At 41.7% G+C, this 13697-nt stretch overlaps 1 protein-coding gene across 7 annotated transcripts in view; it reads left to right on the top strand.

Annotated features, from left to right (window-relative positions):
- The window catches only part of SYNE2 (spectrin repeat containing nuclear envelope protein 2), a 195512-nt gene that overhangs the window by 150747 nt on the left and 31068 nt on the right, over positions 1–13697 (top strand). For all 7 annotated transcript variants that reach the window (XM_054198076.1, XM_054198074.1, XM_054198078.1 and 4 more), the window contains 9 exons: positions 866–994; positions 1552–1706; positions 2053–2200; positions 3312–3406; positions 4793–5027; positions 6442–6636; positions 7390–7515; positions 9493–9648; positions 13395–13553. In XM_054198076.1, coding sequence (XP_054054051.1) covers positions 866–994; positions 1552–1706; positions 2053–2200; positions 3312–3406; positions 4793–5027; positions 6442–6636; positions 7390–7515; positions 9493–9648; positions 13395–13553 — 1398 coding nt within the window. The remainder of the gene's footprint in view (positions 1–865; positions 995–1551; positions 1707–2052; positions 2201–3311; positions 3407–4792; positions 5028–6441; positions 6637–7389; positions 7516–9492; positions 9649–13394; positions 13554–13697) is intronic.

Here is a 13697-nt window from a genome sequence, read left to right as displayed (position 1 = left end):
GATAAGAGTGCACACAATATATCTAAAACCAAGCAAAAAACTGTGGTCATTTGATGTATTTCTGAAGACCAAGTTCTCATCCCTGTTCAGGCAGAGTAGGGAGGGACCTGGATCCAGGTTTCCCTGTATGATGCTCTGCTCACAGGAGCGCTGTGGGATTAGCTTCCCCTCTGCACAGGTATTCCTGAGAAAACTTCCAAGCAAATTTCCATTTCTGGGTGGTCATTTTCTCTGGTGTAACCCTGTAGCATGACCACAGAACTGTCTGTCTCCCCACACCAATTTTTGCCGTTCATTCCTTAGAAAAATCTTGCTGTTTCAGTGTTCTTAAAGATGTGGAACTTAATCCTTGCAAGAAAGAAAAAGCTTCCACAGTGCTCTTCTCCCTGACCCAAAGCAACCAACCTAGTGAATAAAAAAGTTGAATTCCAGCCCTAGTTATTTCTCTCCACAGAGCTCACGTAAGCTGCTTAGTCTTGGCTCGAGGCACATGAGAGCACGCCCTGTGTGTAGTTCATTTTCCCAAGTTTCTTCCCTCTGATAAACTAAGTTTTGGCTTTGCAATTTCACAATAAATCAAACAGCCCAAAGCTACAAAAAGCTATTGCAGATGCCCCCATTCCTTCTAGATAGATATTAAATCTCTCAGGATTTAGAGACTCGGTTTCTTGCTTTCTGCTTTGGCTTAAGTTTTCCCCTTACCCAGTGCAAAAACTGAAAAGGTTCAGTTAATGAGTTATAAATATATTATAATTTGAATTTGACAACTGTTTGTTTTCCTGACGATACTGCTTATTGCTTCTTTTTGTAGACTGAGTATGTGTATTAAATCATAATTAACGCAAATATGCAATATTCACCCTAGTTCAATCTTTTACAACTGGAGGATTTCCAGAACTGCCTTGAAACACTGGAGGGTCATGTCAAGAATTGCACAGATGCCTTCGATAGTCTCTGTCTAGAGGGAGAAACAGACAGCTCAGAATTGCTCATGGTATGTTTGGATTCCCAACTGCAAAAAGATACATGTTTAGGATTTAAGTGTCCGTAGGATACCAGCTCTTGCCTACTTCAAGAAACTCTTTGCGTCCTAAGTATCATAGTTAAAGCACTTCCATCACAGTAACTATCATCTCACCCAAAGCACAAAACGCAATGATTTAAGTTCATAAAAACTCCAGGTAAACATTTGGCTGGCAATGCATGCATGGAGGGGAGGAAAATCACATAGATTTAGGATTGATGGGATATCTTTTTTCCCAGCTTTGCTCTGGAGCTATCTTGTTGCCCTCAATGTAGGGTACAAAGTAAATCTGCAAATACCAGCTCCTGAGTATTTGTTCAGTACAGTTGGAAAAAGGGGCCCTGTGTAAGGGAATTGTGACTTTTTTGTTTCCTATGTTCTCTGAAGTTAACACAGAAATGTTGGGCGTTTTTGAGTTAGCGTTTTCAAAGCATAATGTTCAGATGCTTCCTACAGAAGAGGCTTCTATATTTCTTTGAAATGAAAGAAGGGCAGTATTTTTTGCAATTATTTTTTTTTTCTTCCAGAATCACACACTGGAACTTGCTGCACTTTCTCCAAGCATAGAGAGTTTGAATGAAGCAAGCATTAAGCTGCCACTCAGTGACTTCACCTTGAAGAAAATGCAGAGCCTGACTCGGCAATGGAGTCAGAAGACAGCAACTGCTCTTGAACAATGCAGGTCTGTAATACAAACAAAAAATCACTGCTAACTATTTCCTTTTCTGTGAGGAAAATCAAAACAAAATTAAAGCATGGGAAGTCTTGAAATCTGTTCTGAGCTTTCTCAGGGGATTTCCAAGTTGAATTCCTGCCCTTTCAATTTACTCCAGATTATTCAGTGGCTATTTGTATTCCAACTCACTTGAAGCAAAAATCATATGTTCATAGGTGAAGAGGTGGTAAAGTGCCAAGCAAAGCCCTACTATGTTAGTATTAGTAACCACCAATGTTAGACTGTATGCAAACATATCCAGAAAAAAAACCACCAGCACAATAGTTCCTGAAGATTTCTTTTTGTTTTCCAGTGTGCTTGAAGGAACTGAAAATGATGAAAAGAAATTCCTTCAGAAATGTGAAAACTGGATGAAATTCCTAGAAAAAATGAGAGAGGTCTTAAAAACAAATATTCCAGGACGTTTTGAAGAACTGCAGGAGCAACAGAGAGTGTATGAGGTAAAGCTAACTCTAAAAATGGAAGCAGCATCTTGAATAGTGAAGGTGGGGCGAAATCACTAGAAAATACTATGTCTTTTGAAAGTAGATCTGGCCAGAGTTTTACAGAGCATTTCACTCTTGAAATGTGGCCTTGTACTTATTCAGAGGAAAAATTTGAAATGTGAAAATCTTTTTCCAAAATGGATGGATCCCATTTTGCAGGGATCAGACCTTTAGGAGTGCATCCTCGAGTGTTGTGTTGCGGAAGTCTTAGATTTCTGCAACCCTGAGGTTACTTGCCTGTCTACCTGTCCCAGAGCACTGAGGCCTATGACAACTAGCAAGGCAGTTTCCTGGCGATCTGTCAGGAACCTTACCAGTTTCTGCAAGAACTGCATTTAAAACAAAATGTTTTATTTTGCATATTTCTGTTTTGACGACTTGTTAGATTTTGGTGGAAACCTATTTCGCTGGCATTTTTCCAAACACTTGCTATTTGTTATAGAGATATGTATAACAGTATCCATTCAGAGGAGAAGGTACACTGCATGCCTGCAGTAGCACGTGGATGCAATTCTAAGCAAAGTGTCTGTCTATAGACTTTGTCCTAGTGGCGGAAGGATGGAAAACCAACCAAAATACAGAAAAAAAAATCAAGTGGTAAATGCTAAACATTTGTTAAAGTGTTTGTGCTGCCGCGAATTCCACAGGGTGTTAAGTTTCTGCATGTTAGTGATATTCATTAGGGTCCACAGAAAGTTATTTTCTGTCTTAGACCTCTCCAATTCATTCATTGCAATGAAATTATTGATAGAATATACTTTTGCTGTTTGTGATAAAGAGTAAATTCAGCTTTACATGTAGCTTTTTTACACCTTTTCTATGGGTTTCTGTCTAGGCTGCATTTCTCATGAGTCCAGCAAACTTCAGGCTTCAGGTTACCTGTAACATAGAGCTCCTGGTGGGTTCTGCTATCACACGTGCAAAAAGTGTGGAATCTTTTTGGATGCATTTGATACAAGCATTTGAAAATAGTAGAGCTTTCAGCATTTAAAATGAAATAAATGCTGTCACTCTAGAGGAGCAGAAGGTCTAGTAGTTAAAACTGTTGTTCTCATGGTATTTTCAGATGCTGCAAACTGAGATTTCCATAAATCAGCAGACGTTTAATTCTATCATAGCAAAAGTTCTACTCTCCTTGGAATCCGGAGAAGCAGAGAAAAGGTAATCTATTTGTTTTTCTCCCTAAGATCTTGGTAATTCAGTGAGTACGCTGTCTTCCTTGGAGTTAGTATTGAATCTATGCTCTCGTGAGCTGTCATGAGGACATAAACCCAAATTCTTGCCTGAGTTAACTCTTTTAATAACCCCTTGGCACCTTTTGCAAAAGCGTGAGGAGGTGCAATGAGAAAGAAACAGAGTGCCCTGGCCAGACTGCATTTTGGATGGTAACTGGATGGTCTGCCTAAGAAAAATGATTGCTCCTTAACAGGAGGCTTTCTTGTCTACTGCTACCCTGCAGTTGGTTGAAACTGTAACTGTGGTTGAGAAGCTACTTTCTTACAGAGGGTAATGAGGATGCTGCATATGAAGGATCCTTTCTCTCTTCCTAGACCTCTCTACTTTTTAAAGTGCAGAGGTGTGAGACTATCCATGTTGCCCTTGGTACGCATGACAGAGCATTGAGTCATTGGACATGCAACCCAAAACATATGGTAGCTAAACCTGTTTTTTATCAGTATCATCTTATACTTTTCTCTTAACGTAGAGTGAGAAGCAGCAAGTAATATTTGTGAGCAGAGGTCCAACTGCCTCAGGCATTTCTGCTGTGAATGCATTACCCCTCTCTGCCAGAGCATGCTGCTTCCAGAGAGCTGGCAGGACAGTGTGTGTGCTCCCCTCAGCTGCTTCAGTATGAAGTCCATAGCTTGGCTTAAAGCTGCCAGGGAAGGTAGGGCTACACTAAGCAAAGCTGCTGGATTTTTGTGTTGAAGCTAGCCACACAAACACGGGTGTTTGTATAACAACTAACCTGTGGGCCACAGCCTCTTGCAGAGGAGCAGAATTGGTAGATGGGAGTTGTCTTAACCACTCCAGCTAGATCTGCTGGATCATCTAACCATATTGTAGGAGAGGCCAAAAAACTGCTTGAGTGGGTTCAAGAACAACACAGAGTCTCTTCACTTTGCAGTTATGTCCCACCCCCACTGCTGTAGGATGCAATGGTGGTTGAACTCCTGCTTACAGCCTGGTAAAAGCGTAGGTCAGTTTTGCAGCATAATCAGAAATCTTGTCTCACTTGCATTGACTTCCTTCTTCAGAGAAGTGTTTAGTGCTTATTGTTCCTGCGATTGCTGTACTATATATGTCGCTATACCACAACAACGAGAATAACTTGCGTTATCCGTTCTTGTATCATGTAAAAGCTTTTTTGATTGTTTAAAAGATGTGATACAGACAGCAGGGCTAAGCTCAGGGCTGCATAAAGCTTTTGTCATAGTTGGGTATCGTAATTGGAATACAATATTGCAAATGCAAATCCATCACAATTATTGTAAAATGCAACCTTGAGGTCAAAATATAATAACACTCAACACTTGTCATCTTCAGAACAGAATTTATTTCCAAGTTCACATTGCTGAAAGAGCAGTGGCAGAATGTTATCCGGGTGGTTCAGCAGAAGAAGAAAGATATCGATGGACTTGTGAGCCAGTGGCAGCTCTTCAGGAGTTCCCTGCAGAGTCTCAGCAGATTTCTTGCTGATACAAATAGCTTCATCACAGTTGTGAAGAGCAAGGACTGCTGTAGCCCTTACCAGCTTAGAAATCTAATTCATGATGTCAAGGTACTGTATTTATCGCTCATAAATCTAAAATATGTGTTTTTTTCTCAGACTGAAATAACTTCTGTCCAGTAAGGTACAAAACTTTAAAATCACGTGCTTTTGGAGGGAAAAACAATTGCTGATACTTTTTCTTAAAGCTGAGCACAGATGAGAAAGCACTGATATTATGAAAGGCTCATTATACTAGGAAACTTCCTGCTCAACATTGTCATTTAGTAGCTCTAAAAATATTACTGATATGAACACAGAAATGCAGGGTGCCAGGGAGGTTAGGCAGGAACCCTGGTCAGCAGGTACCTTCTAGGTCTGTATGCAGCTTATTGACATGGCAGCAGGTCTTGCAGTTTGCCTGAAGGAAGCAGGCACATATGCCGCAAGAGAAGCCATATGGGTCCTGTGTGTGCAGGGATGGGCAGGAGGGTGCCAGGAACAGAAGATAAAGCACTTGCAAGTCTGTCCTTGGAGCCACCACTCCAGGATGAACAGACTTAGGCAGCAGTTCTTCAGGGTAGCGAGCTGTGCATTTAATGTGCAAGGGAAAAAAATATTTTCCTTTGTTAATTTTGGATATTTTGGTTTTCCATTTAATTACGCACCTCTTTGTTTTATAAGAAAGTAAAAATACACAGTGAACTTTATGTTTGCTTAAGGCAATCTAAAACCTTTCAAAAATACATTATTGAATGCTATTTGGAAGGTCCAAGATTTATTGTGTTCCCACACACCTAATGTTGATGGATTAACACATTACCAGTATTCCATTTGGCGCTTGCCCTATTTATTTCACCTTTATTTTTACCTGCTGTGTAAAGATGATTTCCAGATGACTTTCGGATTTTACAAGTTAGTGCTCATGCTTTTCCTTAGTGAGAAAAAACAGCAAGTCTTTTCCCTCCTACTACAAATTGCCCTTCCCTCCTGCTGCTGTTTTAGAGAAAGAAACAATGATCTTATCTGCTTCTGTTACAGACCAATTTGTGTTGTAGGCAAATTATTATTGATAGCTTACTTCACTTGGAGTATGTCATGATTAACAGAGCTGTTATCTCTGAAAAATTTGTCTGTTGTTGATGCTAGAGGTGCTAACAGAACTCTTTTTTCATTCAGAGTAGCTTGACAACTGAATTTCCATCTTTCTGTAACTGCTGCACTTTCACTCTGTAGATTCAGTCTGTGAAAACCTATTGTAGGCTTTTATAGATCAGAAGATCAGAAAGAATCTGATTTTCCTGAAAGTAAAAGAGCAAATAAGAGAAGATCTATTCATTACTCTTCCACAAATGTGAACAAACTAGTGCCTTGTAACTCCCTTTGTGAGTCTTCTCTTCTTCCCAAGTGAAACACCCGGAGTGCACTTCTAAAGCTTGCTAAGAACAGCTTAGAAACTTTAATTTTATTTTTTTTTCTTTTAAAGAGTAAGGCAGTGATTCTTCAGAGGTGGCAAGCCATGTACTCCTTAATCATCGATGTTGGCGAGAAGTTACGCACTGTCTGCGATCCCGAGACCAACGCTGTTCTCCAGGAGGAGCTCAGCCAGTTACAGCAGAGTTGGGGGCACACCCAGGCCCTGCTGGAGAAGGAGAAGATCCACCTCAGCAGCACCCTAGAGGTAGATGATGCCTTCCCCAGGGAGGAGCGGCGCCTGCTTCTCTGGCATTGGGTCTCAAGAGCTTCCCTGCCCCAGTGTCCCCAGGGCTGAGCTCTGTAGTGACAAGGCAAATGCTGAGCTGCTGCTTGCTGCAGAGGGTCTGAGGGAAGTGCCTGTCATGTGCCATCAGGGCTTGTGGGAAGCTAAAATTGCGGTCCCTTGAATTCTCCAAAGGAAAACAGGGTTGGCATCCGTTTATTGCTACAATGGATGTTTTCCCGCTCTGATTGTTATCGTGGTCCCCGTGCCCTGGAGCTCTCTCCTGCTTTGGGCTGTGAAGCCTCAGCTAAAATTTAGCTTAGAGGGAGTTAGCATGACTTGTTACTCCTCCTGTTGTTGCACCTCTAAACAGAAGGGTAGGTCCTATTTATTTCCTTAGAGCGAAAGATTTGCTTTCATGGCTAAAAAGCACATAAGTATGTCTTAAAATTGAATATAATCCCCAGTTCAAAAACTATGCTTAAAGCCTCCTAGGTTGGACAAAACAAAATGAGCAGAAATGCTCTGTAAGGCAAACCTTAAATAGCAGAGAGGGTTCAAGTTCTGTAAATCCATGTTCTTGTGGGTGGTACTATGTATTAGAAAAGAAAATGCAAATAACGGGAGCACATGACTATTTACTTCAGTGGGTTGAAGAGGCTATTTTGTAGCGTATCCGTATGGTTCACTACGTTATGATAAAGTACCTTAACCTTTTATAACTTCCTTGAGCAGAGTTGGGACTGCTATGAAAAGCAAACCAAAGAATTAGCAAGCAGGCTGCGAGAGCTGAAGGAGAAAGTAAAAGATCCACTTCCAGTTGAAAATGAAGAGCTCTACAAAGTCAAGGAACATATTAAGGTATTGAACAGCCATATTGTATTTAAATAGACGTAGCCTTTGCACAACACCTGATCCCTGTAAAATCAGTTTTCCCCCTTTCCTGCTCTTCAGGGACGCTGAATTTCTCTCCTTTATACCATCCTGATTGTTGCCAATCTGCAAAGTCCATCTGATCAAGAAGATTAAAAGAAGAGTAGTAGTGTTTGGCATTTTTTTTTTCCTGCTTCTGCTCCCTTTCCACAATCTGAATTTATAAAATAAGTTGCTCAAATAAAATGGAAAAAACTCCCTGGTTTCAGCTCAATTGACTGCTATTCTAATGGCTGAATCTCTTCTTGTTTTCCAATCCGTTTTGGACTGGGATCTCCTCAGGCAAGAGACCTTGTAAGTCTGCAAAGCACTGTGCAGACCTGCAGGATCTGAGCATAATTAAAGAGAAAGAAAATTAACAGTAAGGGAGTTGCAAAAGCCCCTGCAGCCTGTATTGCACCATGAAAATTAAATGGCAAGGAAAGCATTTCCAAGGGATAGGAGACATTTTGTCTGGACTGGTCAGTCTTTCATCATCCTTTTATGAAGTGAATTGTTGACCTATGTAGTGGGAGCAAATAAGCTTATTAATGAGCCAAGGCTTTGAACTCATTACCAGCTGTCTGAAATCTTCTTTGTGAGTGCAGGCTGCCTTTCCCATGGCAGCAGTCTTGCTGTAACCCTGCATTATTTGTGAGATGGCAGCACACAGCTCCTGCCTTTTTATTCCAGTAAGAGGAAATTCAGCCGCAGAGGCATCAGGGTCAGACAGTGCCAGTGCAGTTTCTGCTCTTGGGTGTCACAATGTAATAAAATAAAGGACTGAAATGGCACGGGGAGAAGGGACCTCCTTTCCTCTCGCTGTATTTCACTGTTCTGTGGAATAAAACTATTTTTCTCTCCGGCCTGGACCTCATATGAGGCTAGCAAGGTCCCATGAAATTCCACTGTTAGCACCGTTAATGCGGGGATTCAGCCCTTGTTAAGATACATAAAAGCATGTGTCCACATCTGTAGGGAATAATATATTGTGAGCTCAGGTAAATTTAATCTCAGTTTTGTTTGGGTTTTTTCCTTCAGGGATGAAGCAGATCACGTTATTTTTTTTTGTGATTTAGATAAGTGATCAAAAGACCTGTAAAAATGCTCGCGAGGCTTGGATGTTGCACACTTCTCCTGATACAAATACTCACAGTCTTTTCCCTTTAAAATGAAACAAATTGGATCTTCTGTAAGACCTTTTTTTGTTAGAGGAGCCAGTGACGCTTCTCGGCAACTGGCTTGCAAAATGAGACGTAGTACCTCGTGTGTAGAGTGTCATGTTTCCTCCATGCAGTGGTGTCTCTGCTTTTTAGGTGACCACTGATAACGAAAATACATAACCTTCTTATAAAGGGAAAGGGGAGTCAAGGGAACAAAACAGAAGAGAGCGAGCATGTTTCTGTGAATGAACAGTTTAAAAGCTCCACGTTTCTGACAAATCTGATGAAGTGCCTGTGAAACCATTCATTAGAGAAGGGAACCGGTTTTATTTTTTTAGCATTTAAATGAATAACCTGAGATTGTAACAAATACAGGTGGAAAGCAACTTGGCCAAACTAATAAAAAAGAGAAGAAAACCCAAAGAAGTGGGCGCGTTCCTTCCTGGACGTGAAGCCCCAGAGGCTGCCCTGGAGCATGGGGAGCTGCGGGAGGTCAGGCAGCGTTTCCGCACTTCTGGATGCAGGGGCGGCTGCTGCTGCAGCAGTTAACCGGCAGCAGCTCTGCCCTGGGCTCCCGTGGGCTCCCAGTCAGGCCCTGAGCCAAATACAGGGGACCCCGTCCAGTGCAGCCGGAGAACGCTGCACAAGCGGCTGCACATTCCCCTCCTCTCCTCCCCCACAGGCCAGGCAGGGGATTAACGAGCAGGTTTGGAAACCAGAGGAGCTTAGTGCCAAGGCTTGTTCTGGGTGCGTTTCCATGCAGGAGCTGGAGCAGTCGCTGGCAGACTGGGCCCGGGACATGAAGGATGTGCGGGACATGAAGGCGTGGCTGGCTTACGGCATCCTGGCCGAGGACATGATGGTGGTCGAGGAGCAAGCTGAACACTTGCACAGGCAGTGGGAAGAGCTCTGCTTGCGAGTAAGTCTTCTGCCTCCTCTGGCGTTTTACACCGGGATATTCATAGGGCCTGGCAGAAAAGGGGGAACGGGTTAGCGGATGGGATTTCCCTTGGGGTTGGCTCACTTTTGCAGTCTTGGGTGGGAATGGGGCTTCTCTTGGTGCAGCTGACCAGGGCTGAAGGTTGTCCTTTGTTTCCTGGACACAGGCTGCTGAGATTTATTTATTATTTTTTTTAAAACCGTTTGTCACTAGTGAGTGCCTGAGTTGCACAGAGCTCAAATGCAGCTGTTTACTGAAATAGGTGGCTTTGTTCAGGGCTGCCAAAGGGAGGGAGGCAGGGAGAGAGGGATAAACACAGGAACTGCCCGAGGGCATGAAGCCGGGAAAGGAAGGGGGAGGTTTCGCAATCTGATGTTTTAAAAAAAAAAAATGCCAGGAGAGTTGATAAAGAAAACTTAAGTGTGTTTAAATACTGACTCTTTGGGTTTAAACATGTTAAGAACTGACTTGTCTTTTCTGTAGCAGTAAAATAGTGTGAAATGTTTGCATTCCTTGTGGCTTGTTGCTAAATTACACTTAATTTAGTGTTGCATGTAAAATTGCTGGGGAACATTTACCAGCAAAGTCGCATGAACTTGATTCATTAGCTTTTTATGCAGTTTGAGTGTTTGTTTACTTTGCCCTGTTAACAGGATTGGAAGAAGTAAAATACTTAGGGGTCTTAAGTTACTCTGGATGGCCTTGCATGCCAGCAAGCCAAACTCTTGCCTCTCTTTACTCATAAGTCAATAGCTTTTATTTTACAGTTTGTAAAGAAGTATCAAAGCGAGTTAGTATTTTGTATCTAACCTTTACTCAGGCAAAGGTAAAGCAGTCTTGGTGGGAATATTGCCAGAGTATCAAACAACTATGCTTATTTCACAAACTTTGGTGTGATGAAATAGTTATTTGTGTTTATTTTTTGCATTGCAATGAGAAAGAAGAATTTAATATCTTTGCCTTAAACTGGGCAGTTAATCTACAACCAGTGTTTTCTCTGTTGTTTCTGAACTCTGAAAATAATTCCAGAGACACCCTCTCCCCTCCTGAGGAATATAGGCCATTATTTTTAAATCAAAACGCCTGAACCATTTTCCTAATGGAAATCTGTTGTTAAGCCTATAAATGAGAGAACTTGTTGTTTTTCTTTTTTTTTTGTGGACTGCCGATGCCTGCTGTTTCATCTGTGGTGAACAGCCCTGAAAATTAAGCTATCTTTCATATGCACCCTACTACAGTTTATCCAAGTAGTGATTTAAGTTCAGATTGTATTTAAAATTTCTATTTTCATTTCCGGAGGGAACAACATTTAGTTCAGTCTATCTGGGAGAGATGAAAGGGGTGACAGTAATGTGACCGTGGTAGGCACACAAAAATCTGTAGTGGGAGGAATCTATTCAGTGCTGCAGCAGAGGGACATACTGAAATGTTTACACAACCCTAATGAGCCTCTGGAGAGCCTGCACTGATGCTCAGCGCTGGACACGAGAGTAGGAAAGCAGACTATCGGTTCTGCTGTTAGCACGACTGCTTTGTTTTGGCTAACAAATTAGAGGAGTCAAGATGTATTGTGTGTAAAACAAAACCAAAAAAACCAACCCTGCAGTATAAACGCAGAGAGGTGAAAGAAAGCCTTTGAGAGTGAGACGCGTCTGCAGCTGTCATGGCCATGGGAGCGGGGCAGCCAGATGCCTGTGCCAGCCTGGGCAGGGACACAAACACACTTAGTGAGCAGATGCACTCAAGGGATTAGCGTTTACATAGCAGCCCTTGCAAGGTACATGTAGGTCAAAGATTTAACTAATTCATACCAGCGAGTATCCTGTTCTAGTGAACGGGTTGGATGCCTGGGCCTTGATATTCTTTTAGCCTCCATCAGGAATGCCCACATTGATCCCACATCGTGCTGTGGATGCAAAACTGGAGCTGGTATCCCGGGACAGCTGGTCTGAAGACCAAAGCTAGGCTTTGCTCAAAGCAAGGCCTGGCTTGAGGGGCTCGTGTTCCTAGAAGCTTGACTAGGATTTTTTTGGCTCATTCTTGTTTTACCCCCAGACTGTATTGTTTAGCCAGCTAAAAGGTGCTTCCTGCTCTTAAAATCCTGCCTTGCCCCATGCTTAGCAGGGAAAAATGGAGTCAGGATCATTTCAGGATTTTAACGATGGTTTTGCTGACATGCATAGTTTCTTCTTCCATGGACCAAGTTAACTCATCTCCACACATGGGAGATGCTGCAGGTGGTAGAGGAAGCGTGAAGGATTTATCCTTTATACCTCTGAGGCTGAGGGTATGAGGGATCATCCCAGAGCAGAGGCCCTCTTAGGGAGACTTTCTAAGATCCCTGGGATCTCCAGCAGACTTCTTCCCATTGAGAACCTTGGAGATTGTTTCCCTGTATACCAAGACAGTGCTTTTGGCCTCATCTCTTTGCTTAGATCAGCATCAAGGATTTAGAAATCACTTTCCTCTCCCCATCCCCTCCTTTAAAAGAGTCAGAATTTAAAGGACAAAAGAAATATAGTGGGAGATCATTTGGTGCCTCCTATTTTGATCCTGGTGTTATGTGGTTCTGGTTTTGCTTCCAGACTATACACTTAAACTTCACTCTGACGTACAAAGTAGTGTTAGAAATTAGTCTAGGAGAATCAGTGATGGCATTTTGAGGAGTCACATGCTGTATAAGGCAGTATGTTAGATGTGAAGAGGGAATGTTTCCTGCCCTGGGGTGGTACTTAGAGCAGCCATTTGCAGCCAAGGCAAGCAAAAGTTATGCTCAGTTTTTACGCAGAGTTTACTGGTGAGAGTGAGGGGTTAGTTCTTTGTCTTGTTTTGTTTTAGTAGAACTTGTACCATTTTTCACTTCCTTTGTCCCATACATCTTGGCACAAGAATCCATCAAAGTACATAAATTAATACAAATATATATTCAAGACCTCTAGGCTAGGAATAAGTACTATGAGCTAGTAGAAGAGTGACCCTGCTTCTTTCTGTGATGTTGGAGCGGTGATATTAGCTTTGCTGGTTCAGGCAGTATCAGACCTTAATTTCCCTGTCTGTAAACAATTTGTTTATCTGTCCTGTCAAATGTAATTCTGAGCAAAAAAATCTATAGTTTTCAATAAAAAGGATAGACTCTTGATGCTGGTTTTTTTTTTTTTTTTTTTTGGAAGTTCTCCAAGAACTGTTGAGCAAATGGAAAGAAAAGAGGGAGGGTTTTATAGAGATAAAATAATTGCAGTCAGTAGTTGCAAAGTTTCTCTTACAGTTGCAGAAAAATGAGAACTGACCTAGGTGTTATTTCCCTTGTGTTATATGTGAGACCATACTGAGCAGTATGTAGTAATTATATATTTTTATATTCATTCTATGTTCTATATTTTATATTCACTCTATATGTTCTATGATTCTTTGGCATTTTCAGATTTTCACTGAGTAATATTTCAATTTTTATATAAGCTCATAATGCATAAAGCTGTCACTCAGTTTAATTCTTCTGAGGGAGAGAATCTGGTGTTTGCTAGTCAATGTTGTGCCCCGCTATCCAAAATAAGATGTAATAACAATCTGCTTGCTGGCTTTGAAAAGCAAGTTAGAGATACTTGATCACTGCTCCTGGAAAATGGAATATGATCAAATGCAGACTAGAAATTAGAAGGCTCATAATTGCTGGTTTCTTTTGTGAGAAAGATGTTGCCAGTAGTTAATGTGTGTGTGCTTATCCATAGGTGTCTCAGCGTAAGCAGGAGATCGAGGACAGGCTCAATGCCTGGATTGTGTTCAATGAAAAGAATAAGGAGCTGTGCTCCTGGCTGGTACAAATGGAAAGCAAAGTGTTGCAGACTGCAGATGTTAGCATTGAAGACATGATAGACAAATTGCAGAAGGTAAGTAGTAATGCCACTTTTCTTCAATTGCGGTCTGATAGCTCGTTATAGAGATACCATTCCTATTTCTTCCTTGCCTCTTGGAAGCAATACGTGATATAAAACCAGCACGTGCAGGCTTTTGTGAGAAGATGATCTTTTCTA

Source organism: Rissa tridactyla, chromosome 4 (assembly GCF_028500815.1).
Source record: "Rissa tridactyla isolate bRisTri1 chromosome 4, bRisTri1.patW.cur.20221130, whole genome shotgun sequence".
NCBI lineage: Eukaryota > Metazoa > Chordata > Aves > Charadriiformes > Laridae > Rissa > Rissa tridactyla.
This window is presented reverse-complemented; position numbering and strand designations above follow the sequence as displayed.